Source organism: Rattus rattus, chromosome 9 (genome assembly GCF_011064425.1).
Source record: "Rattus rattus isolate New Zealand chromosome 9, Rrattus_CSIRO_v1, whole genome shotgun sequence".
Classification (NCBI taxonomy): Eukaryota; Metazoa; Chordata; class Mammalia; order Rodentia; family Muridae; genus Rattus; species Rattus rattus.
The window spans coordinates 96,498,750-96,522,267 of record NC_046162.1 but is presented as its reverse complement, the minus strand read 5'-3'; the positions used below and the strand labels follow the sequence as shown (position 1 = coordinate 96,522,267).

General features: G+C 52.6%; 1 protein-coding gene across 6 annotated transcripts in view; it reads right to left on the bottom strand.

Annotated features, from left to right (window-relative positions):
• Window positions 1–23,518, bottom strand: part of Myo18a (myosin XVIIIA) — an 86,640-nt gene that overhangs the window by 25,314 nt on the left and 37,808 nt on the right. The window contains exons 2-22 of one of the 6 annotated variants that reach the window (XM_032913903.1): window positions 23,122–23,157; window positions 21,210–21,297; window positions 20,904–21,010; window positions 20,632–20,808; window positions 20,118–20,331; window positions 19,754–19,896; window positions 18,796–18,896; window positions 18,000–18,063; window positions 17,677–17,821; window positions 17,341–17,361; window positions 16,298–16,309; window positions 15,535–15,711; window positions 15,236–15,326; window positions 14,807–14,999; window positions 13,953–14,039; window positions 11,015–11,156; window positions 10,728–10,887; window positions 8,996–9,182; window positions 8,493–8,736; window positions 6,071–6,180; window positions 2,592–2,657 (exon numbers count right to left, since the gene is read on the bottom strand). In XM_032913903.1, coding sequence (XP_032769794.1) covers window positions 2,592–2,657; window positions 6,071–6,180; window positions 8,493–8,736; window positions 8,996–9,182; window positions 10,728–10,887; window positions 11,015–11,156; window positions 13,953–14,039; window positions 14,807–14,999; window positions 15,236–15,326; window positions 15,535–15,711; window positions 16,298–16,309; window positions 17,341–17,361; window positions 17,677–17,821; window positions 18,000–18,063; window positions 18,796–18,896; window positions 19,754–19,896; window positions 20,118–20,331; window positions 20,632–20,808; window positions 20,904–21,010; window positions 21,210–21,297; window positions 23,122–23,157 — 2,565 coding nt within the window. Of the gene's footprint in view, window positions 1–2,591; window positions 2,658–6,070; window positions 6,181–8,492; window positions 8,737–8,995; window positions 9,183–10,727; window positions 10,888–11,014; window positions 11,157–13,952; window positions 14,040–14,806; window positions 15,000–15,235; window positions 15,327–15,534; window positions 15,712–16,297; window positions 16,310–17,340; window positions 17,362–17,676; window positions 17,822–17,999; window positions 18,064–18,795; window positions 18,897–19,753; window positions 19,897–20,117; window positions 20,332–20,631; window positions 20,809–20,903; window positions 21,011–21,209; window positions 21,298–23,013; window positions 23,158–23,518 lie in introns of all 6 variants that reach the window. The other 5 variants (XM_032913902.1, XM_032913904.1, XM_032913905.1 and 2 more) reach the window with 5 other exon arrangements.

Below are 23,518 nucleotides of genomic sequence, written 5' to 3'. Positions count from 1 at the left end.
TGGGGGAGAGAAAAAGAGAATTCCCTTTGGCTGGTCGGGAAATCAAGAAGAGCACAGGTAATATAAAGTCCTTGTAGGGGAAGGTCCCAGAGTCCCCTTCAGGGAAGAAGTAGGGAGAGAGCCTAAACCTGGACTGAATGTAGCATCTGGTAACCTCACAGAAGTCTCATCCTCTAAGACCAGTTCCGTTCTTGTGCTTCTGTCCCAAATCCTACAAGCTGGCAAAGTGGGACTCCCATGTGTCTTAGGTCTGACTCATACCTCAGTCTCCAGTGATAGATATGGGAGCCTCTAAGGGTTTGCTCCTAGGCCAAGCAAACGTGATGGTTAGCGAACAGGGAAAAGGAGGGTGGATACCGAGAGCCAAAATGGTTCAGAAACACATTGAGAAATAATGTTCTAAAGGCTAGAGACACAAGCCTCAAGTCCCTTCAGCATTCCTGGAGTTAAGGGTCATTTTCGAGGGGGTTGAGGAGATGGCTCACCCTGTTAAATGCCTGTTATAAAAGCAAACCCAGCACCCAAATCAGTCAGGTGTGGTAACATTTGTCTGTAACCCTAGTCCTGGGGAAAGGGTAGGGCACAGGGAGAGGACAGTCCTGGAGTGTGCTGGCTGTCCTGTCTGGCTAGTCAGTGAATTCCCAACTCAGTAAGGGACCCTGTTTCAACAAACTTAAGACTGACAGGGCTGAGTGAACTGAGTTAGATCCACAGTGCCCACATAGTAGAAAGGAGAGCGAACTTCTACAAGCTGTTCTCTGACACAAGGGTGCCCATCCACCCTCCAACTCTCTCTAAATAAATAAATAAACGTAACGTTGATAACAGTAATAAATACAGTGGGGAACCAGGGAGAAAGACACCAGATTCAACCCGGCCTCTATTCAATAGCACCCACTACAAGCACATATGCATGAATGCACATTTACACAGAGAAAAAGAATTAGGGTAAGACTCTCGCCATCTCCTTCTTTCAGATTCCATTAATGCAGATTTTACATCATCAGGAGATGCCCAGACTCCCAGAGCCTTGGCCTGACCTTTCAGGGACCAGTGGCCTCCACTGAAGCATGATGACAGACACCAGCCCTTGCTCACCGGCCAGTGCTAAGTGCAGTTAAAGCTTCCTGTCCCAAAGCAAACAGCTAGTCTTGCCCCCTTCCCTTGAGTACCAGTAGCCCCTGTGGCTCACCTGCCTCAGCTTGGTGCCTGGAAGGACTCAGGACAGCTGAGGGTCTAAGATGTAGCCAGAAGAAGAGCAACCTGTACAGGCCTGTTCCTGCCTGAGATGTGTCTGGGAAACTGGGAACTGGCTTGGAGGAGTGCCACTCCCAGTACCAGCCTGCAGCGGTCCAGCCGGCTAGAGGGGGAGGAGCTCACAGAAAAACCTGGGTGTGAGCTAACCTGAGAGGCACTGAGTAGCCCAAGGAATGGTTTTGATTGCAGGCAGCCCAGCTGGCAGTCTCTGAGTTTCAGAAAAGGGGTGTGTGTGTGTGTGTGTTTGTCTGTCTGCCTGTCTGTGGATGTGTATTTGTGTGTGTATCTGTGTGTGTGAGTATGTGTATGTCTGTATATCTGTCTCTCTGTGTATGTTAGATGTCTCTGTGTGTGTCTCTGTGTGTGTATGAATTATGTATAATTATGTGAATGTGTGATGTGTGTGAATGTGTATGTGTGTCTCTCTGTGCCGCACCCGCTGTGTGTGTGTGTGTGTGTGTGTGTGTGTGTGTGTGTGTGTGTGTGTACATGGTGGGGGGTGGGAACAAACACTGACTATGGAGAGTAAGGAAAAACAGGACTAGAAGGCAACGAACAGGGCAGATAGGACTGTGAAGATTCAACAGAAGAGAGAGAGCCAAGGACAGCAGGCGCTGAGATAAGAAGACACAAGAGGCCCTGTGACCAGAGACCCTTTCCTCTCTGCTGACAGAAGAACACTGCATCAGTGACTCTCTCTCTGCTGCCCTGCCCTTGCTCCACGCCAGTCCCCAGAGCACATTCACGAACTCCTCCTATCCAAGCCTTCTAGCCAGGGAGATGTGGGCATGGCTTCCTGCCTGCCTGTAGAAAGACTGCTCAGCTGGCCCATTAGTGTGAGCCGAGGTCAGGGGCACCTGCTATTCATGCTACACATTCCACTGAGGTGAGGAATCTGTCCTGTGGGCAGATGGTGGCCCAGCTCACCATGGCCTTGCTTGCTCTGATAGACCCTTGCAACATTCTGGAACAGTCTTCCTATTACCTCAAGTCTTCCCAGCCCCCTCCCTCCAGATCCAGCCCTTCTGTTCCCCACTCTCCAGATGGGCCTCAGGCCGAGTTCAGAGCCATGTTCCAACAGAGGCCTCAGTCCTGAATCAGTTAGCTATCTTGGCAAGAAAGTGGTTTGCTGAAGCTGGAACATCTACACCCTGGCTTCTGGGCTGAAGAAAAGGTAGTTCCTGAGTAGCCAATGGGGAGCTGGGAACAGGACTCAGAAGGGACACAGGGAGATGTCAAGGTCTGACAACACAGCAGAACAGAAAGGAGGCCCAGCCATCTGCCTGGGGCCACTAGGGAGCAAACACCTGGCTGCCCACCTGTGGGCAACTTACCCGACTCAGGCCCATGCAGCAGCTGCTCTTTTCCAGGTCTAGGGACTCCAGCAGCTCCTCCACAGCCTGAGGAGAGAAAGGTTGCCATTAGGCCTGCACAGGCTGCCGCCATCTCCATGGACTTACCCCCCACCCCACAACCCCACCCCTTGGTCCCTGCTAGAAAGCCCATCATTTCTTCCACGAGCCCCTTAGGTAGGTTTCCATGGTGCCGCTACTATGCCCACTCTGGGGACCAGAGGTGACTAGAAGAGGAACAAATTGAATTGTGAGGCTGGAGAGCAAGACAAGTGAGAGGAAGACAAGTGAAGTACATCAAAACAAAAGGCGTGTGGAAGCTAGTCAGAAGTGGGGAGAGGAGGACCCCAGGAGTACAACCTGAGACTCTAACTACCGGATAGAAAGGGGCATTTGGGACAGTGCTGCCTACCTGAGCAAAGGCCGGGGGTCACAGGATGAGAAAGAATGTGTTGCAAGAGTGAGGGGGTGGGGATTTAAGTGCTACTCACTTGGTTCTCTCAGGAAGGGACAGAGTCAGGGTTGAAGAGGTCACTCACAAAGGCACGGGATATATGAAGAAGAACAGGTTTGAGAGGCAGGAGAATGAGAGGTCTGAGCGTGCCCAGTGTGGGGTAAGAGGATTCCAGAAGGCAGTGAGATAACTGTGTACGCCTGGAGTGCAGGAGAGCAGTCCGGCTGAGGCACTGGTCCAAGATCATCAAGTTATGTGCTGAGAGAAGTGATGGGCATGCACAAGGCTGTCCAGGAAGAGGGGGCAGGACAGACCACAGAGCCACGGACGGCATACTGGGGAGTGAGATCTTTACTAAAAGTGAAGAGTAGAAGCAGAAACCTCCAGAGGGAGTGAGCTCTTAGAGCAGGCACTGGGGAACTAGACATGGCGGCAAAGAAGGCGAGCAGGAAACATTTCAAAAGAACAGAGCCTCTTGTCGGAAAAGTCAAGAACTCAAGGAACAGCCAGGCAGTAGCACACACTTTTACTCCCAGCACTTGGGAGCTGGAGGCAGATGGGTCTCTGTGAGTTCTAGGGTAGCCTGGTCTACCTAGTGATTTTCAGGAGACTCAAGACTGCAAATGAGACCCTGTCTCAAAAAAAAAAAAAAAAAAAAATGGGGGGAGGGGGTTGGAGAGATGGCTCAGAGGTTAAGAGCACTGGCAGCTCTTCCAGAGGTCCTGAGTTCAAATCCCAGCAGGGAGGCCTCTAACTGTCAATAGTGAGATCTGGTGCCCTCTTCTGGCCTGCAGGCGTACCTGCAAGTAGAGCATTCATACACAGAATGCTGTACACACAATAAATACATCTTTTTTTTAAGGGACTGAAGAGGTGGCTCAGTGGTTAAGAGCACTGGTTACTTTTCCAGAGAACCCGGGTTCCATCCGCAGTGCCCACACGGTGGCTCACAACCATCTGTAACTCCAGTTCCAGGGATCTGATGCCCTCTTCTGGCCCCCATGGGCACAAGCATGCAAGTTGTACACATACATGTTGGCAAAACACTTAAAGACATAAAAATAAATTAATCGTTTTGTTTTTTTTTAATTCAAGGAACGGAGAATAGAAAAGTGTCCAGTGGCTCTGGCAACATGGAGGTGACGGGGAGTGCAGCCCCAGAACCCCAGGGCGGAAACAGGCAGCGGAGGAGCTCGGGGGAGGAGTCTGGACGGCCTCAGGCTAGAGAGCTGAGACAGCTCAGGAGCTGGCCTCGGGGCCTCCTCCAGGTAGAGGCTGTATCCTGGCCACATCTCTGGAACCGCTCTAATAGACAAAAGAGCTAGGAGAGGTTGAAGGTCAAGCATAAACGGTTATCCCTGATGGAGCGAGTTCTCGGCCACAGAGGAAAGAACTGCACGAAAACGTGAGGCAGGATGGGGGGTGGGAAGGAGGTGGAAGACGAAGAGAAGCATAAAGACGTAGAAGAAGCTGGACCCTTGATTTCAGAGTCAAGGTGGTCTGCTGGGAAGAAGACTGGGAAGGCGAGCTGGGGCAAGATGTGAGGAGAAAGGTGGTGAACGGCGGGGCAGGCAGGAGCCTGTGCTAAAGCCATGTAAGGAAGGACACACAGAAGCCTCACTGGGCCGTGCCAAGGGCCCACCTAAAGGTGAAGCCCACAGACCTGCAGGGATTTAAGTCTACAGAGTTGCATCGTTTCTTTCCCTGGCCCTTGGGAGTCTAACATGAGGAGCACAGCCACCCGAGGGCTGGCCCTTCAGAGTAGGGATGAGGAAGAGCTATGGGAGCTCAGGAGGACTGAAGGTGATGGAAGTTAAGTGTCAGGTAGGTTAGGCACGGTGTCGCGGCTGAGCAGAAAATGAAGTAATTTTTTTTTTTTTTTTTGGAACAGGGTTTCTCTGTGTAGTCCTAGCTACACAGTCCTGAAACTCACTATGTAAACCAGACCAGGCTGGTCCTGAACTCAGAGATCCACCTGCCTCTGCCTCTGCCTCTGCCTCTGCCTCTGCCTCTGCCTGCTGGGATTAAACACACACACCACCACTGCCTGGCTAATAATGTTTTAAAAATAGCGATGAATCAGAGAACAGATTTGGTCCAGACTGGAAAGGTCTTGCTGATGTCACCTTGCAGGGGACACCTACAAGTAGGATGCTGTGCTCAGAGAAGTTCATGTAGAAAGGACGGCTGGGAAGGACAGCATTTCCAGGGAGACGGGTACAGTCCGCAGTCATGAGAGGGGGAGCCAGGATGAAGTCAGGACCTGTGAGAGGTGAGGCAGGACCCTGACAGCCCCAAGACTACGGACATCTCTGAGGCTTCCATGCGTGTGTGTCTGTGAGTCAGGGCGCGGGTGGAATGTGCAGGGACAGACCAGCCATGCCATGACTCTCCTTCCCCTCAGGGAGGCCTCCTGAGGACTGAGGTGCTGAGAGTCAAGTTGGAAGCACGAGGCCGGTGGAGAGGGAAGGAGCCTGTTGGCTGCCTGAGGAGTTGTCTCTGGAGGGCGAGGTGGCAGTGTAAAGTGAAGAAGACGCTCCTTCTGCAGTTCTGAACTGTAAGAGGCTTGCAGACCCATATGCCCTGGCATAGAGGAGACTCGCCATCTCAGCCTCCTCCTAAGGAGGAGGCTCGCCCAACCCTAGTCAGATTCCTGCTTCAGGAATGGACGCCGAGGCCAAGGGACCCAGGAGCCATCAGTAGGATACGCAAAACACAAATCTAGTCGTGTAGTTGGGAGGCTCTGGCATGTTGGCTCAGTCTGACTGTCTGGCTTCCTAAGACACAGACACGCAGATCTTTGGCCTTCAACAACAGTGGCTCCCCTCCAATCCCTGCAGCCCATGCTCTGAGCTGACTTCACGTTGCCACAGTGTTGTGTCTGTCCTAGCCATGGTTGGCGGGAACTCGGTAACCTTGAGCAGGAACCGGCCTGCAATGTCGGGAAAGATGGGCAGAGGGCTTTGCATGAGTGAGGAGGGCAAAGATCCTAGAGACCCAAACCTACCCGCTTCTCATCCACCACGATGTAGTTACGCCCATGTTTCTTGGTCAGGTGTGGGGCCAGGACATCAAAGCGCCTGCGGAACTCAGAAAACACCATGTGGTCTGGGTAACCTGGAGAAAGAACCGGAGTCAGATCCCCCATGCCCAGCTTGATTGGGCAGGTGGGTCAGGGAGGTGAAGGGCAGCTGGGATGGTGGTGGTTGTGGTTGTTGGAGACAGGGAAGGCCTAGAAAGCACAGACCCTTGAGTCTACAACAGGATATGAAGGCTTTAGCTCAGGGTAAAGCATGGATGTAGCCCCAGGCTTCATTCCCAACACCGCAAATATATAAATATCTAATATACATTCTGTCTGCCTCTCTCGGTCAAAGTCACACGGTTGTAAGGAGTTGGGTCTGGATTCCCAGGCTAGCCCCACCGTTTTTCAACTACAATCTGCTGTCCTATTGTTTTTTCTTATTACGGCTGCAAGGATTCACTCAGTCTCTATATTATCAGAGTCCTGAACTTGGAAGGGTAGAAAGCATCCTAGAGAGGCCATCCAGACCTCCCAGCCATCCCCAAATCAGCTGTCCTCCATGATCTTCATTGAGAGGGCTTCCTGCGTAGTGGCTCCCTTCTCTATCAAGAGCTAAAGTCACACTCCAGGTCCATCTTCACCTTTAAACAGGGCCCTGGACCTTATTCCACACGGCAGTCACAGAGACCAAGTCAGAAAACATGTAGTAAGCACAGCTTAGCATGTAGACGCTCAGTAAAATGGGACTTCCTGGTCTCTTGTCTCCAGAAGCAGGATTATGGAAGGGCTGCCCCACCTTGACCTTGAGTTTAAAGCTAAATGACAAAAACAAGAACCAAAAAACCCTGAAGTTCTCTTCCCCTACAGAGCGTCTGGGCTTGAGGTCAAGCGAAGGGTAAGAGGGCTCCTGACTCAGGATAGAGGCTGGCAGGAATAGACTCCGGTCATACCGATTGCCCCAGGCCCACAGTAGAGGGCCAAAAGGTCCACTCCAGATTACAGAGTTTCAAGCCAGAAAGAATCTGCTTCAGCTCTCAGCCAAGGAAACTGAGGCCTGAGATTGGAGCCACTTGGGCTTGCCCAAGGTCACCAAGGCTGCTGCTGGAGGCAGGAGTGAAGTTCACACCTGGGCTGCTGACAGCCGGCTGGGGGCTTGCTCTGGCCAGCCAGCTCTGGGAAACCCTCCAACTGGGAGATGAGGCTGATGCATGTGCCTGGTAATTGAAACAGGAGGCGGGGGCCGCCGAGGGGCCGAGACAAAGTGAGCTATTGATTGTATCTGAATTGCAATTAAATTGATGGGCCAGGATAGCAGGTCTGGACGCCTGGCATCTTAATTAATCATCAGTGCTATCGATGGTGGCTGGGGGCCGGGGGAGGGGGAGGCCGCTGCCGTTGGCCTCATCGATCTGCTTGTTTGAGTAAAGCACATTGATTTTGGTTCAGAGCGGTAACAATCTGGTTTTGAAATAATAAACACCAACTCCATATCAAGACGTGGGGACAGATCGATGATTTATTTAGAACAGGGTAGGGAGCCTGTTTCCTGGCTTTCACTGCTGAGGAAAAATGAGGGTGCTCGTGGGGATACCTCGAGGGACCTGTCTGTGCGTGGGTGGGGCCCAGCCTTAGCTTCTAGGTGCTGGGGAGGAAAAAGAGCAGAAACCTGGCAATTCTTAATTTTTCTGCAAGAGGCTGGACAAGCCAACGGCCTGGCTGGAATCCAGCTCTGCCCCTGGGTGACCCTAGGCACACTCTTTAGCCTCTCTAAGTTTTACCTCCTGATTTAGGGACGATAATAGTGACTGCTTCATGAGGCTGCTGTGAATTATTGTGTGAAAGAGCTGGGAGGAACACCTGGCGAGCCATAAATACTGTACGGATGGCAACTGCTACTACCACCGACCTCGTCCCCTCTGGAGCTGGGTCCATTAAAAGGGTCTTTTTGACCTTTCTTGGGAATATTATGTACTTCCAAGAGATTTAGCACCTGTTTCCCCTTGGGCAGATGGAGCTGAAAGGGCACTGAGTCTTCTTATCTGCTGCTACGGGCAGAGCTCACCGGCCCACACCAGGGATGGTGGGCAAGAGGAGCTGAGAGAGCAAATGATAGGGCATTTGGGATGGAGTGTACATGTGTGTGTGCGTGTGCATGTGGTGTGTGTGTGTGTGTGTGTGTGTGTGTGTGTGTTGTAGGACTAGAATGAGCAAGGGAGAGGAGGAGGAGAGGAGTCTCACAGTAGAAAGTAATAAAGCAACAGGTTGGTCTGGGAATAGTCAAAAGGATGAACCTTCAGAAGGAAGGAGACCTCCAGCCGGTCCCTAGACAGAACAGCAGCAGGGCAGGATGGGGCTAGCGCTGGGAAAGAGCTCCAGGGCTCGGCTGGGAGTGAAGATGTCTCACCTTGGCGGTACATGCGTATTGCATCAAGCAGGCGGGATCCCCGAAGCTGGGCACGGAGCAGGGACACATCCAGTTGTAGCAGCCCAGCCTCGCAGGGGTCTCCCGGAGGCAGGTCCAGCTCACTGCTGCTACTAACTCGGCGAGAAGACGCAGATCGGGGCTCCCCAGGCCAGCCCTCGGCCACAGGAAGGAAGCAGTGCACGAAATGCATCTTGGACCTCTTGATGGTATCGATGAGGGCATCCTGCCAAAGGGGAAGGGGCCACCTTCAGTGCTCTGCTGTCTGGTACCTCCACTCCTCATCTGAGAGCAACTGGTCCACCACCTGCTAGGACACTGGTAAGCCCCGGCATCTCTGCCCTCCTCAGGCCCGGCTGGCCAGTCCTAGCAACCCCATGAGCAGTGATCAAAGCAGGTGGATCTGAGTGGGCACCAATGCCATGAGCATGTTGAGTGCCCCAACTGCCAGAAGTAAGGGAGCTGGGACCTTGCTGGACACTTACCACTTGCAGCTTGATCTGTATGCACAGTGACTTCTTCTTGACAGCTGCCATGCCAGTGGTAAAGGTTTTCCTCATGCTAGTTGCCCGGCGCAAGGCCAGCTGGGAGCCACCTTCCAGGCCTGCAATTGAGCCCGAGAGCACTGTGGCACTGCCTGCCCGGCCCAGAAACAGGTTGCTGATGATCTTTCTGGAAGAGGCAAGCCCAGAAAGGAGTTACAATGCGGGGAAACAGTGGCTGCAGTCACTCCAGCTCCTTAGGAGTCACCTACACACACACACACACACACACACACACACACACACACACACACACACACACACAAACGCACACACACCACACACACACACCACACACACAAGTATGCCCCATATCCTACAACAAAACCAGAAGAAGCAAAAACCTGAGATAGACAGAGGCCATGCAGGGGCTTGGACAGTGGGAGCAATCTGCTCCTCCTCACCAGGGGGAGATATTTTTTTTTTTTTTGGTTCTTTTTTTTTTTTTTTTTTGGAGCTGGGGACCAACCCAGGGCCTTATGCCCCTAGGCAAGCGCCTACCACTGAGCTAAATCCCCAACTGGGGGGGGGGGATATTTCTAATGCTATGCATTTCACCTCTGTGCATTACCTCCCTTGCGTAGGGCAGGGATATATAGACAGACAAGCTCCTGTCTACAGAAGGAGAAGTTAACAGTCTATGACTTGAATGAATGGTGGGGCTTACATGATTTCTGGTTTTTAGTTTTTTTTAATGGATTTCATTATGACATTTTAATGATTTTTTTAAAGATTTATTTATTATGTATATATATGAGTACACTGTGGCTGTCTTCAAACACACCAGAAGAGGGGATCAGATGGTTGTGAGCCACCATGTGGTTGTTGGGATTTGAACTCAGGACCCAGAAGAGCAGTCAGTGCTCTTAACCACTGAGCCATCTCTCCAGCCTGATTTCTGGGTTTTTAACTGCCCTTTTTGTTTGTTTTGGGTTTTAGGTTTGTTTTATTTTTCAAAACAGAGTTTCTCTGTGCAGCCTTGGCTGTCTGGAACTACAGAGTGATCTATAGACCTGGCTGGCCTCAAACTCACAGAGATCCACCTGCCTCTGCCTCCAGAGTGCTAGACTTAAAGGAATGTTCCGCTACCACCACCCATCAATTTCTGGGTTTTAAAACAATTTTTTCATTTCTGAATTTAGTTGAGGTCTGAAAAGATAGATTACCAGTTCGAAGTGCTGACTGCTCTTGCAGAGGACCCGCAGCTAGTGGTAGCGTCTGTGTGACTCTCACTCCATGGGAATCTGATGCCCTCTTCTGGCCTCTTTGGGCACTGCATACATGTACCCCTCTCCTCCCCTCAAATACACATAATTAAAAAAAAAAAAAAGTCTTCTAAAAATGTAGCCAAGGATGACCTTGAACTTCTGACACCCCTGCTACTAATGTCTGAGTGCTGAGGCTGTAGGTGTGTGCCACAGAGTTTGACTGTGTTGTTTCTGCTTTCCCTGAAGAGTGAGGGAGCGGTCCACATTGACAATTCTGGGCACTTCTAACCATGTCTCCCATCGCTTATTTCTGTAGGCTATTCCTGTGTGCTCACGTCCTCGTGGCCTTGACTGCTGTCTTTCAGACCAGAGGCTTATCTGCCTTGCTAGTGGTGGGACTCCGACATATCACCAGAGGAAGGGAACTCAGAGAACAGTTGTAGAGTCAGGGTATGAGATGGCCTTACTTCTGGGAGTCCTGCAGGAGCCGGGGTGCATTCTGGGTGGCTGGGTTCTGCTTGGTGTAGTTCAGCCAGCCGGTCACATTGTACTCCACCCAGTTGGTACCATGGCTGTGGCCCAGGAGAAAGTGCCGTGGTTTGCTACTGCGCAGAAGAGGACTCTGACCTGAGGGTACGTGAAGCAAAATTCTGACTGTCAGGACCCAGACACTGACACACAGGGCGAAAGTCTGCCTGGCTTTTCCAAATCGGCTTTTCCAAATCGGAAGGGCTGTCCTCCAGGCACCGCCTACCTTTTTTGTCACCTTCCTGGGGGCCATAATAGGAGAACAGACGGTCCAGGAGGGTATCCTCAGTCGCACCTGGCACCAGAGCCTCCTCTTCTAGGAGCCACAGTAGTCCTCTTGCCTCATCGGCATGGGCCAGTGAGCGAACCTATGGACAAGGGAAGAGATCCAGCTTAGCTGCGTGGCGCTGTGCAAAAGGAGCCATCCCCTCCCAACCACACACTACTAACAGCTATAGTCACACGTGCTTGAATTTGAACGGTGTGGCTCTGGTTGCTCACTGCTGACACCTTGTGGATGAGATGGGCATAGGCGGGGAAAGAGCTGAGAAAGAATGCTAAGAATTCACCACAAAAGACTGCTGGGACTTGGGGTCCAAAGGTACCCAAGACTGAAGCTGCTTCTGATGTGTATCCATACTTAGAGCTTCTCCTCAATCCTTATCCCTCAGAGGGCATGGAAGCAAGGTCAGCCTCCATACTACTCTCACTCCCTTGTGGATTCATTGCGACCAAGTCTGTAAGTCTGTGCAAAGCTCAAAAGAGGCTTTTCTCTGCTTATTTATTTTGAAATAGGGCCTAACTAGGTGGACCAGGGTGGCTTCAAACACACAGAGATGGATGTGACTCTGCCTCCAGAGTGTTGGGATTAAAGGCATGTGCCACCACACCCAGCTTCAAAGAAGGCTCTTCAGAAATGATGGCTGTGGGGTTAACATCAGTCCCCGTGGGGAGAGTCCAGAGAGTGCCCAGATCACTGCTGGCCACAAACACAAGGACTAAACCCCTGAGGCAGGTGACTCTTTAGAGGTAGTGGCCAACAGAGGCAGAGTGGGTAAATGCAGGATGTGTCCCTGTCTGAAGGGAATGACGGCCATTCAAGCAGACTACTGTCCTGGAAGGACCTGTAGTAGGTGTTGGCGAACAGTCTCTCTTTCTCTTTCTCTCTCATTCTTCCTCTCTCTTCTCTCTCCCTCTCTCATTCTCTTTTCCTTCCTCTCTCATTCCCCCTCTCTTTCTCATTCTCTCTTTCTCCCCCTCTCTCATTCTCTCTTTCCATCCCTCTCTCTCATTTTCTCTCTCATTCTCTCCCCTCTCTCATTCTCTTTTCTTCCCTTTTCCTCCCTCCCTCTCATTCTCTCCCCCTCTCATTCTCTCTCATTCCATCTTTTCTCTCTCCCTCCCCCTCTCATTCTCTCTCCCTCCCCCCTCTCATTCTCTCTCCCTCCGTCTCTCATTCTCCCTCTTTCTCATTCTCTCTTTTCTCTCTCCCTCCCCCTCTCTCTCATTCTCTCTCTCCCACTCTCTCTCTCTCTCTCATGTGTGCACACGCATGTGGAGGAGAGGTGAATGCCAGGGATCTTCCTTCCTCAGCTTGTCTCCACCTTATATATTGAGACAGGGTTTTTTGCTTGAACTTGTCAATTTGACTAGTCTAGCTAGCCAGCTTCTCTGGGGATCTCCTGTCTGTCTCGTGGGTGAAGTCCGATTTTCACACTTACAGCAAGAGCTTCACTAAATGAGCTACTTGCCTGGCCTCTAAGCCTCTGGTTTTTCAAGAGAAGCTGGAATTCTTATTTCTAATACCCCATGGAAATCAAGTAAACCAGGCCTGTGGCCATATCTGGCCTGAAGGTGCCTTTTCTGTGTCTCTGTGTATCCCTCTTGTCTTCCTTAGGCAGGAAGAACTGCTCACACCCCATTCTTGCCTGGCAGAAAGAAAAATAAGAAAATTGGTCTCTCTGATCTACTGCCTATCTTTTCCCCATAGAAGGGAGTCAGGTCTGACTCCCAGAAGGCCAAGGACCAGTGGGTGGTGAATATGGAAGAAGGACCAGAAGCTGGATATGAATAGCAAGAAGGAGTGACGCGGTACAGTACGTGGCACTGGAGACCCCTCCCCAGAACCATCAAACAGCAGAGGCCTCAAGGAGAGGATGCCTGATTTACAGCCTAACACACGTCTGCCCCCTGCTGCTCAGGAGACGCCAGGACAACCTCCTCTCTGAAGATGGTGAAGGCTCTCCAGGGAGGCCGCCACAGGAGCCCAGATGTTAGGAACAGAAACTCCATCTTCCCTGGAGAGCCTCCCTGCGCTCTAGGCATTTGTTCCCACGCCTGTGCTAGCCCAGCAGGGCCCACTGCAGGGCAGACAGGGAGAGCCAAAGCAGATCAAGAGCTCTGCTGCCAGGGGTTGGGGATTTAGCTCAGGGGTAGGGCGCTTGCCTAGGAAGCGCAAGGCCCTGGGTTCGGTCCCCAGCTCCGAAAAAAAGAACCAAAAAAAAAAAAAAAAAGAGCTCTGCTGCCCAGCAAAAACATCACTCTCCAAAACACAACACGGACAGGCTGCAAATTCTGGAAAGGAAGACAACTACCAAATGCCAGTTTCTCATGAGGCCAGCCAGTGCCCTGGGCAACAAGATATCCAAGACAGGGTGGCAGCTTGTCTCCAAGGCTGTGGAGTGAGGACTCATATACACATCTTTGTCCCTACACTGTTTCCCTGTTTGAGGGTGCTGCTGCTTCCTGGAAGGCCCTGGGAGACTGCATCTGTCTTCCCTGACCATGAAAGGAATGATCATAGCCTCTTGATTTGGAGTCTCACCCCCACACCTCCAACCAACAGCAGGAGACATCAGGGCTTGTGGCAAGTACACTGAAGGCTCGGCCAGGCTTAGGACAGGGTCTGAGCCTCAGGTAGCAAAAGAAGAGGGACATTTTCTTGTTTGGCTGGGACTCTGGACTTTGGTTCCCCACTCTGCTAGGCAGGAGAGTGTGCACCCTCACAGGCAGACTGAGTGTAGTTGTGTGGTGCATACTATATGGGTGTGATCCTTCTCAGGCCACAGTGGCAGCCCCGGCAGCAGCTCAGTTGGGAGGGATCTACCAGAGGTAAGCGAGTAGAAAGAGTCGGGGCTAGCCTATGCTTCCTTAACAATTCCTACCAGGGACTGGTGGGAGGCCTGGTCCACAGCAGCCACTGAGTCATCTGTGACTGGCTCCAAGTCATCAAACGCCAGTTCAATGTTGTCCTAGGAGAGAAGGTACAACAATAGTGCATAAGGGACCACGAAACCTACAGGGGCAGGCGGGTGGGGCCTCGAGGGTCAGCAAATGCAAGGCCTCATCTCCATGCAGAAGCCCTACTAAACTGTCCCAAAGGACAAACAACTCATTGTCCCTCAAGGTAGTAATACTCAGGATCTTTTGACAGCTAAGATTCTCACTATCTCTTTTCAGACTAAACTGCAGTCATACTCGGCTGTTACGTGCACCAGTTTGATTAGGCAATGTAGAATAAGCCCTCTCTCCATTTCACCCAATCATCCTTAGAACCATGCAGACAAAGTCATGTCTCTCCCTCTGGGGTCTTCTCTTATCCAAGACAAATATCATTTTCCACAGGAGGAAGAAGTCTCAGCTCTCACCTCATCCCAGAGAGCTCTTCAGAGGGTTTCAATAACGAGCAACCACCCAAGTCTTAGAGTCTAAGGGATCTGGGGCAGGGATCTGGGAGAAGAGGCACCCAGGCCCACTCTGAGGCAGAAACTGCACTGTGAAAAGGGGGCATAAAGAGGCTTCAAGAAGACCTCTCGGGATTCCGAATATGCCTTCAGCTTCCTGGAGCACAGACTAGTCACAAAGAAAGGGCACACAGCTGAGGCCCAAGATGATTCTCCACCCATAAAACAGGGAGGGCAGAAACGAGGTGGGATGGAGAGCTGGGAGTCTGCGATGCACGCGTGCAGAGGGAGGGGAGGAGTAGGGCTCCAGCAGGGCCCCGGTGGCAGCTTCCTACCTCCTTGTACCTTTCCAACTCCTGGAGGAAGGTGCGCTCATGGAACAGCTTCTGCAACCTGTCCTGGGCATAGTTGTGGCACAGCTCCTCGAAGGAGGCGCCACGGGCTGAGCCACCCCATTCAGGGTTCTGGAAGCCTGGTGTATCCACGATCATCATGGAACACAGTGAGTGCTGGCTGGACTTGAGAGCCCTTAGTGGAAAGAGCCTGGGTCAGAGCTGGATGAGGCTACCACACAGCGAGCCCCACTTCTCTGCCCCGCATGTGGCCAGCCCCTTCCCCTGCCCAGTACCCAGTGACCCTGGCTTAGAGGGCTAGCCAGTCCTCTGCTGGTGGAGGACAGCCTTGCCCAAGCCACCACAGAAACATCAAACCTACTTTTACTGAAGGAGAAAGTGGGGAGCCTCTGTGTTCCACTTGGCACTTACCTGTTTACCAGGGAGATGAGGAGAGTAAAGAGCTCGCTGTAGAGGCCAGACGCCATACCCTCTAAGCACTCCAGAGCACTCAGCTTGGTGCCTAGGGGACCAGAGGAACACATGTAGTTTCAGTCCTGGGGCCACCAGACCTGCACAGCCATGCTCTCTGCCCACACAGCCAGCACAGAGTCCTGGGGCTGTCCCACTGCAAGCATCTACTCGCTCTATTAGACCTGCCCATTCCCAGATGGCAACAAGTCCCAGGCAAGGCCTCCCAATCCCCCTTCTCAGCCAAGGGGTCCTGGCACCTGTACCCTCTCCCAGGCCGCTCTCCTCAGGGCCCTGACGGAAGGAGGTGGACCGTTGCAGGGTGCCGCCTTTGAGCTGGTGCTTGAAGATCGCTGAGGACAGCTCTTCCAAGCTGCAGCCTAGCAGGTATGCGGCCTTCTGGGCCCATTCATGACGGGCAAATTGCTTACGTCCACCTGTGGGTAGGAAAGAAAAAAAGATCTAGCACCTTACGTTTTCCTTAGGACAACTGAAGACCGCTGAGACTTTTGGCACCCTCACCCCATAGGATGGGGGAGTTGGCATCTTCCAGAGGCAAAAGACAACTCTGATGTGAGCTTGGCATGGGAACAGACCCACCAGCAACTGTCAGCTCTTCCAGAGTCCTTTAAGGTGGAAAGAGCAGATCCTAAAAGAAGCACTAACACCATGCGCTGCCACTAGAGGGCGCACAAATCAGTTTCAAAATCCCTTTTCTCCGGCTTGAGTTGGGTGAGGGCCGGTTCAGAGGATGAGGCCCACCCAGCAGGAGCACTGGAGCCAAGCCAGCCTGTGGGGGTTTAGCAAAAGAAAGCAAGTGCACCTGTCCTTTCCCTGGATACTTTTAAGATCCTTCCCCACACCCCTTCCCTAAGGGAGACCATAGACACCTTAATGGCTCAACGGTGGAGAAGCAACAGAGCCGCAGGGGAAAGGGAACAGCCCACACAGACGGCTTCGCTGGAGCCAACATGTGTCTAATCACAGCAATTAGGGAAAGCTAACAAGAAACAAGGTTTTTACCTTCAGCAGCTTCTGTAAGGCAAAGGACCAGCATGCAGCATGCAAAGAAAAACAGTGTGTTAGCAAACAGTCATCAGCTGAGCCCCCCAGGCCCTCGGGAGGGGCTGTGGGAGGCAGGGGTTTATGAAGATGAGCAGGCAAGAAAACACGATCTTATTTGGCTCTGAGATACAAAAGTGCACAGTTTCAAAGGGATGTTTGTAGATGCCATTCCACTGACAGAGACCCACAGATGTCCCACTGTGCCTCGCACGCATGCACACACACACACACACACACACACACACACACACACACACACACACACTGTAAGGAAAGAACGACACTACTCAACACTCCACAGCAGTCACAACTGCAGAGGGTCAGAGGAAACTGGGCCTGACTCCTCAGAGTACAAGCACTTCTCTCAAGGCATAACGCCCTCACACCCTTCTGCCCAAGAGTCTGAAGGTCACCTCTTTAACCCAAAGCTGGTCTCACAGAGACCAGACACCCGGACACTGTCCCTGCATGCACCCACCCACAGCCGCCAATGCTTCCCAGCTCCTGCTAAGCAGCTCCAAGAAGACAGAGAGAGCAAAAGCCACACGTGCTGTCTAGAGCCAGCATCCCCTTGTGCTCGGCAGGAGGAAAAAGGGGTGAAGAGGAGAGAACGGTCTTCCAATTCGGATTGTAACCCAGCCATCCACAAGCATGGATCCATCCCAAGTGCTGAGTCCATCCATCACCAGGTGCCTGCTGCCCCCTAGTGACCACCACCCTGACATGCAGGAGAAAGAGCAGCAACTACCAACCCGGTGCATTGAAAGAGGGAGAAACTGGCCTCAGGAAGCCCCAGGTTCTGGATGGAAAATTGACATTGGGGGGGTGGGGGTGGGGCTCTCAGTCCCACAGCTCTCCGGCTCTTCTTCTATCCTTAAATAAGGCTTCTCCTCAGACCAGTTCTCCATGCCATGAGAATGAACCCAATTCCCAGAAGCCCAGAGAAGCACCAAGACAGTCAAGCAGGTCCCTATACCCCAAGGTATGCCAAGGTTAGTTACCGGCTTGCTCCTCAAGGGGCTCTATCGGGAAGGGAATGAGAAGGAGAGTCACTCGAGGCTCTGAGGGAATGCCATCCCTCAACCCTACACCCGAGCCACCCACCCGCTCGCTCCTCACTCTCAGTCTTGACAGCTAAGGCCAAGCCTCGGGCAATCCTGGGCAGAGAGGCTTCCTAGCCCGCTGTGATGTGGAGTACTGAGACAGGTTACAGGTAAGACTATGCAAGGGGGTGGGGGAAGGTGGTCTGGTGACATAACGTGTGGGACAAGAACGAATAACACAAATGGGTAGGGGTCTCCAAGGCATCCTGGGTAACAGGACAGGATGCCCATTACCTTTGGTAGCTCCAGCAGCCCCCAGGTGGTAGATGGAAGCCAGGATGAGCCAGCAGGCCTTCTGTTCCTCAGGGGAGATGGCCAGCACCTTCATGGCCGTCTGTAGCTTACTGAACTGCTGAGCAGCCCTCTGCTTCTCCTCAGGCTGGAGGTAGAGAGCAGTGCTGGCTCTGGACCTCAGAGGGCTTCCCTTTCAGCATTCCCCACACCGCTGTACCCTCTGGGAAGGCAGGGCCAGGCTAGAACCACCCCTGAGGAACCACCTGCCAATGGAGGCTTCTAGCCACAGAGTCACCGACTCGGTCCCGGAGGCAGGCTCTCACCTTGGACAATGGCACAATTCCAAACACATTGTTCTCTGCCAAGTGGTTCAGGTGGAGCTCTGTCCTAGGGGTACAAATGAGGCATGGCATGAGGCTTGTCCCCAGGCCGAGGCCATATCCCTCTCAGAGATGACAGCTAATCACAGCTTTCAGACTGTTCTGTCTGCCCATCACCCCAGTCATCCAGTCAGATCTGCCACATTTCCTAACTGGTTTGGATTCCTCAGCAGGACACCAACCTCCCTAGAAGAAAGGGTATAGTCAGAGCCCTGGAGAGGAGCAGGGAGCCTGCATGAAGGACACATTTGTGCCTTTGCTGTAAAGGGAGCTGAAGAGGGTTCCTGGAGCCACCTGCTCGGCCTGGAGCAGGGAGCCAGTCTGAAGGCATAAATGGAAGAACATGTGGAGGTTATCCAATGAGCCGCTGAGGGCCAGCTGGAGGGCACTGGAGAAGGCTTGGCTCTCAGGCTACTCAGCTTACAGCACTGCACAACTGCAGGCAAGCTACTTACCATCTACATCCCTGTGAGCTTCCTCCCCAGACCTGGAGACAACCGGACACCGAAGTGCCAGTTGTGTCCCCTTCACACGGCATGACCCCAAGATTTCAGACCAAGTAGTTCCTCAATGGCAAGACCTGCATGTCTATAATCTCAGCATCCCTAGGGCCCAGCGTGGAGCCGCACGCAGCAGGTAATGGACACAGACAGACACAGGGGGGCAGAAGCTGGCAAGGTCCACAATCTTAGTCAGTGGGCTGGAGTCCACAGCCCCATTCAAGCCCATCGCATCTCACCTGAGGGTGCTGTCCCCACAGGCCAGCAAGTAGTAGAAGACATTGAAAGTGGCCTCGCTGGCTGGGCGTCGGGCCACACGCAGCTTCTCCAGGAGCATGGTCTATGGCACAGCAGAAGTGAAGAAGAAGGGTCACATTCCTGCTACCCACAATCCTCCAAGCCCAGAGAGCCAGCAGGGCATCCTATTCCCAGGAGCTCACCCACCAACTACTTCACCTCTCTAAGTTCAGCAAAGGTAGAAACCAGAGCCATGCAAAAGAAGAAAGTCCCCAACTCCTGGAATGGGGGGTGGTGGCTGCTACCATGCCCAGTACCCAAGAACCAGCCTTCCTGGGGTGATGGACGCTTATGGCAGAAAACTTCATTTAGGGGATGGCAAGATGGCTTAGCAGACAAAAGTGCTTACCACCAAGTCTAACAACCTGGGTTCGATCCCCAGGACTCACATGATGGAAGCAAATAACTGACTCCAGCAAGCTGCCCTCTGACCTCCATGCTGTGGCATGCCGGTGTGTCCACATACATACGTACATACATACATACATACATACATACATACATACATACATACACACACACACACACACACACACACACACACACGAGTAAACAAATAGACATAGATTTTGAAAAAGAAATTTCATTGAGTGTGAAGAGAAAAGTCCGTGTGCCTGGGCCTTACGCTATCATCAAGTGTGGCTCTCGCCTGCCACACACAGAAGTCCCAAGGTCCTGGGTCTCAGAGAGTGGGCAGAGCAGGTTGGGGTTCCCAGCAATACAGTGGAGAGGGGAAAAGGAGTCGGGCAGGAGACTTGGGGGGCAGAATGGGGACAGCCCAGGCCAACACTGCCTGTGTCATCATGAGATTCATTTCATTATCAGAATCCCAAGTCAATGAGGCGCTGGAGAGTAAGACCCAGGGCTCCATGCTTTCGAGGCCTGGGCAGTGCCCCTTACCTGGACGGAGGCTGAAGCCACCTGGCCAGCTTGGTCAAAGTCCAGGGAGAGGATCTGGGAGAAGCGGGTGGCACTGCCGTTCATGATGGTAGGGCTGTTCCCAAAGGCTTCCAGGAGGGTGGACAGAGCCTGCCACTTCTCCACTGCAGAGCACAGACCCAGGGGACATCAGGAAAACCGAGAACAGTTTATCCCCAAGGCATGGGCTCCAGGATGCCCCAGAAACAGCTGCCCAGGGATTGGGGTTGAGGAGTTATTCAGGGATAAGGAGCCCAGGGAGAAAGAGGCAGCATCTTGGTGGATTGTTCTCCCCCCCCGCCCCGCCCCCACTTCTCCTGTCTGTTTTCCCTGCTGCCTGCCTCACCTGAGAACACCTTGTTCCCGCTGGTGCCGGCGATGGTAGCCAGATACTGCACCAGATGCTGAGAGCTGGTGGTCTTGCCACTGCCACTACTGCCCAGAAGGACGATAGACTGGTCCTGACGACTCATCAACATGGCCCTATATGCAGTCTGGGCTACGGCATAGATGTGGGGTGCCATGTCCTCCCGCCGACACCCCTTGAACATGTGCATCACCTAGAACAGGAGAGGCATAGAGGGAAGGAAGAGGCTCTTACAGCCAGACCCACCTGCTCTTCTCTAGGGCTTACATGTTTCCGTAATGTCGCTCTAGAGATGCCCAGGTACTTTGAGGGCCAGGCCATGCATGGAAATAGAGTCTTTAACTCTATAAGACTGCAGGATATCCCTCTGGCCCTACCCTTTGACTCCTCTACCGGGGTCAACTATGAACTCAGTGGATATAAAGAGGAAGAGTAGAGAACCAGAAAAGGTAGGATGAGGCAGGTGGGTGGGTGGGTCTGGAGGAAGGCACACCTTCTCTGAATACACAGCAGGAGCCCCTCGGGGGCTAAGGACAAGCAGGCTAGGGCCAGCATAGGTGTGTAGCAGGCTGGCCCCATAGCGCTGGCGCAGTGTATGCAGGACGCTAGACTCGTTGAGGTACACCAAGGAGGCCAGATCTTCTAGTCGGTCACATGAGGGAGCGTTAGCCTGGGAAGACAGAAGTGAAGACACCGATCTCATCTCTAATGCAGAGGACAGGCCTGCCCTCCCTGTGACCTCCCTTGCCAGAAGCTCCTTCCAACCTTCTCTACGTCATCTTCATCCACATCCAGGATGGCTCCATCGTGGTCTAGCTTCACACGCACCTTCCCCTCGGGTAGGCTGAGCTCCTCCGACTTGAGCTGGCTGGCTGCAGAGCAGGGGTAGTTGGACTTGGGCCTGGGAGGTTCTACTACTCTACTTAGGCCTTCTCGTCCGTCCTGCTTTCTTCCCCACTGGCTCACCAGCCTCTCCTTGCTGACGACCAGGTCTTACCAGAAGCAGAGGCATTTCCTCATGCCAGTTCTGACTCAAGTCTCACCATCTATAGCCCATGTTCAAAGACTCACCTAAGGAGAATCCATCTCTATGGACCAGCCACACCTTCTCCGTCTCATACCAGGCCTCTTCAGCGGCAATCTGCTCTTCTGTCTTGGCCTGTCAGAGGGAAGGGAGGGACAAACAGACATTGCTTTAAAAGGTAAGAGACAAGGACAGCAAGAATGAGGAGACCATGGAGGAAAAGGCTTCAAGTTGAGCCAATGGGCAAGTGGAAATGTCAGGCAGGAGACACAGGACACGGGAGTGTGAGAGGGGTTAGGAAAGGAGGGTAGGAAGCCAGGAGCGCTGAGAACAAAGACAGTGAGACTAGGGATTGTAACTTTGAGGGTTCAGGCACTCAGAAAGCACTGTGGCCAGGGGAGAACAGATACCAGGGAAGCGAGTCACCGGGCTCCATTTCCAGCTGCCTCTTTCCTTCCTCCCTGGGAGCCTGTGAGATCTGCATCCTGACTCAGGCCCTGAACTCTGGGCCACAGTCATGGGTTCTTTTATGCCAAAAGAAAGGGCTCTTCTCCTGAGATGGGAGAAGACATTTCCTGCATCCTAGGATTCTGCATTATGGAACAATAGAGGCCCTGGGCTCTCACCTGAAGACGCTCTATGTTGGCAAGGACATAGTGCCCTTCTCCTCCAAGTCCCCTTTGTAGACTTGGAAGATTGTAGCTACACAAGCCTAGTGGGCATATTAGTGTCACATGTGGTCACAGAGTGGCATGGGTATGAGACAGAGCTGACTGGTCAAAGACAGGGAGCACAGAAGTAGAAGTGAAAGGACTGGGAAGCCCCAGAGGTCAGAGATCAAAATAGACATTGATAACAGAGGTCAGAAATCACTGATCAAAACAGGCATTTATAGCAGAGGTGTGGGGCTATCAGATCTGACACCCTCTAATAAGAACACTTGAACTAGGGAACAGTGGCACCAGAGGAACTGGGACCAAAAAGGGACCTTGATACAATGGCTGCAAAACGTCAGCAATGTCATGGCACCTTGGGGGAGGCTGGCCACCCCAGAAGCAGATGCCCTCAGGCTTAACACTGACTCCAACACTCTCCCCAGATGGCAACATGCAGATTCTCACCCTAGGTGTGTCCCTTACTCATGAGACCCCAAACTGAGGCACAGACCCCATCCTATGACACTTAATCCTGGGTGAGGGATCAGAAGATGGCAAGAAACATGAAGGCAGAAATATTGTGTGATCTTTATCACGTTTCTTAGATTGAAAAGGAGGGAGATTAATAGGTTGATCATAACAAAGCTGTCAATGCTTGGTTTGTCTAAGTGAGAAAATTTTTAAATGCTGGGCTTTAATCTTTTAATATTTAAAGGATTGGGCAAGAAGTATTGGTGCAGGCCTTTGATCCCGGCACTCAGGAAACAGATGCAGGCTCTGAGTTCAAGGCCAGCCTGGTCTATATAAAAAGTCCTAGAAGAGCCGGGGTTAGAGAGAGAGACTCGAAAAAACTAAATCACCAGTGTTTTGTCTTTTCCAAATCACGTGTGAACCAAGTGAAACTTGTGTTCTGGTGACATCAAAGGGTCATGGCCTGTCTGAGAACAAGTTTCTCACACTGACCAGGAGGTGGAGACAGAGACCGTCTGTCTCATCTTCAGGCTGGGGCTAAGGGAGGAAGAAAGGTCTTTCTGGTGCTTTCCTACAGAGAGTGATCAGGGTGGCAACATCTGGGCTCCAGTGGCTGAGAGGCAAAGCTGGGGCCATGAAGTTCCCCAAGGGCCACACCTGCACCATCTCAGCTCCCCTGGGTACCCCAATATAAAGTGGGAACCTAGAGGGAACGAGGCCTTACACTCCAGCAGGAGGCCCGAGCACAGACGCCAGCCCAGGTGTAGGGTGGGGGTGGTGGGTTGTCACTGGAGAAAGCAGAGGGCTCCTGGGTGGGGCAGGAGCACCCTACCTGGCTGTGGGCAGGAGAGGCGGCCACGGGGTCCAGCTACCAGCAGCAAGCAAAGAGAGAAAGAGAAAAAGGTGAAGACAGGTAGAGACCACTGCAGGTCCCCTCCAAAAGACACCCCTGGGCATCAGAGCCGGCACTCTGTTCCTTATACAGAGTGGGAGTCAAGAGCACTTGCCCAGGACTGGGCTGCTGGCTAGGCGAGAGGCCAGACCTCGACAGGAGAGGTTCTTGTTACCATCAGACCCTGCAGAAGGAAGGCTCTTGTGGGTCATTCCTTGCGGCACACAGGCATCTGACATCTGACACTCTTTCTAGCCAGCCTGTCCTGGACTGGCTATTCAGTCTACCCTGGATTAGTCTTGCTCTCCCACACCCCTGGTAGGCTAGGTCACCTCAC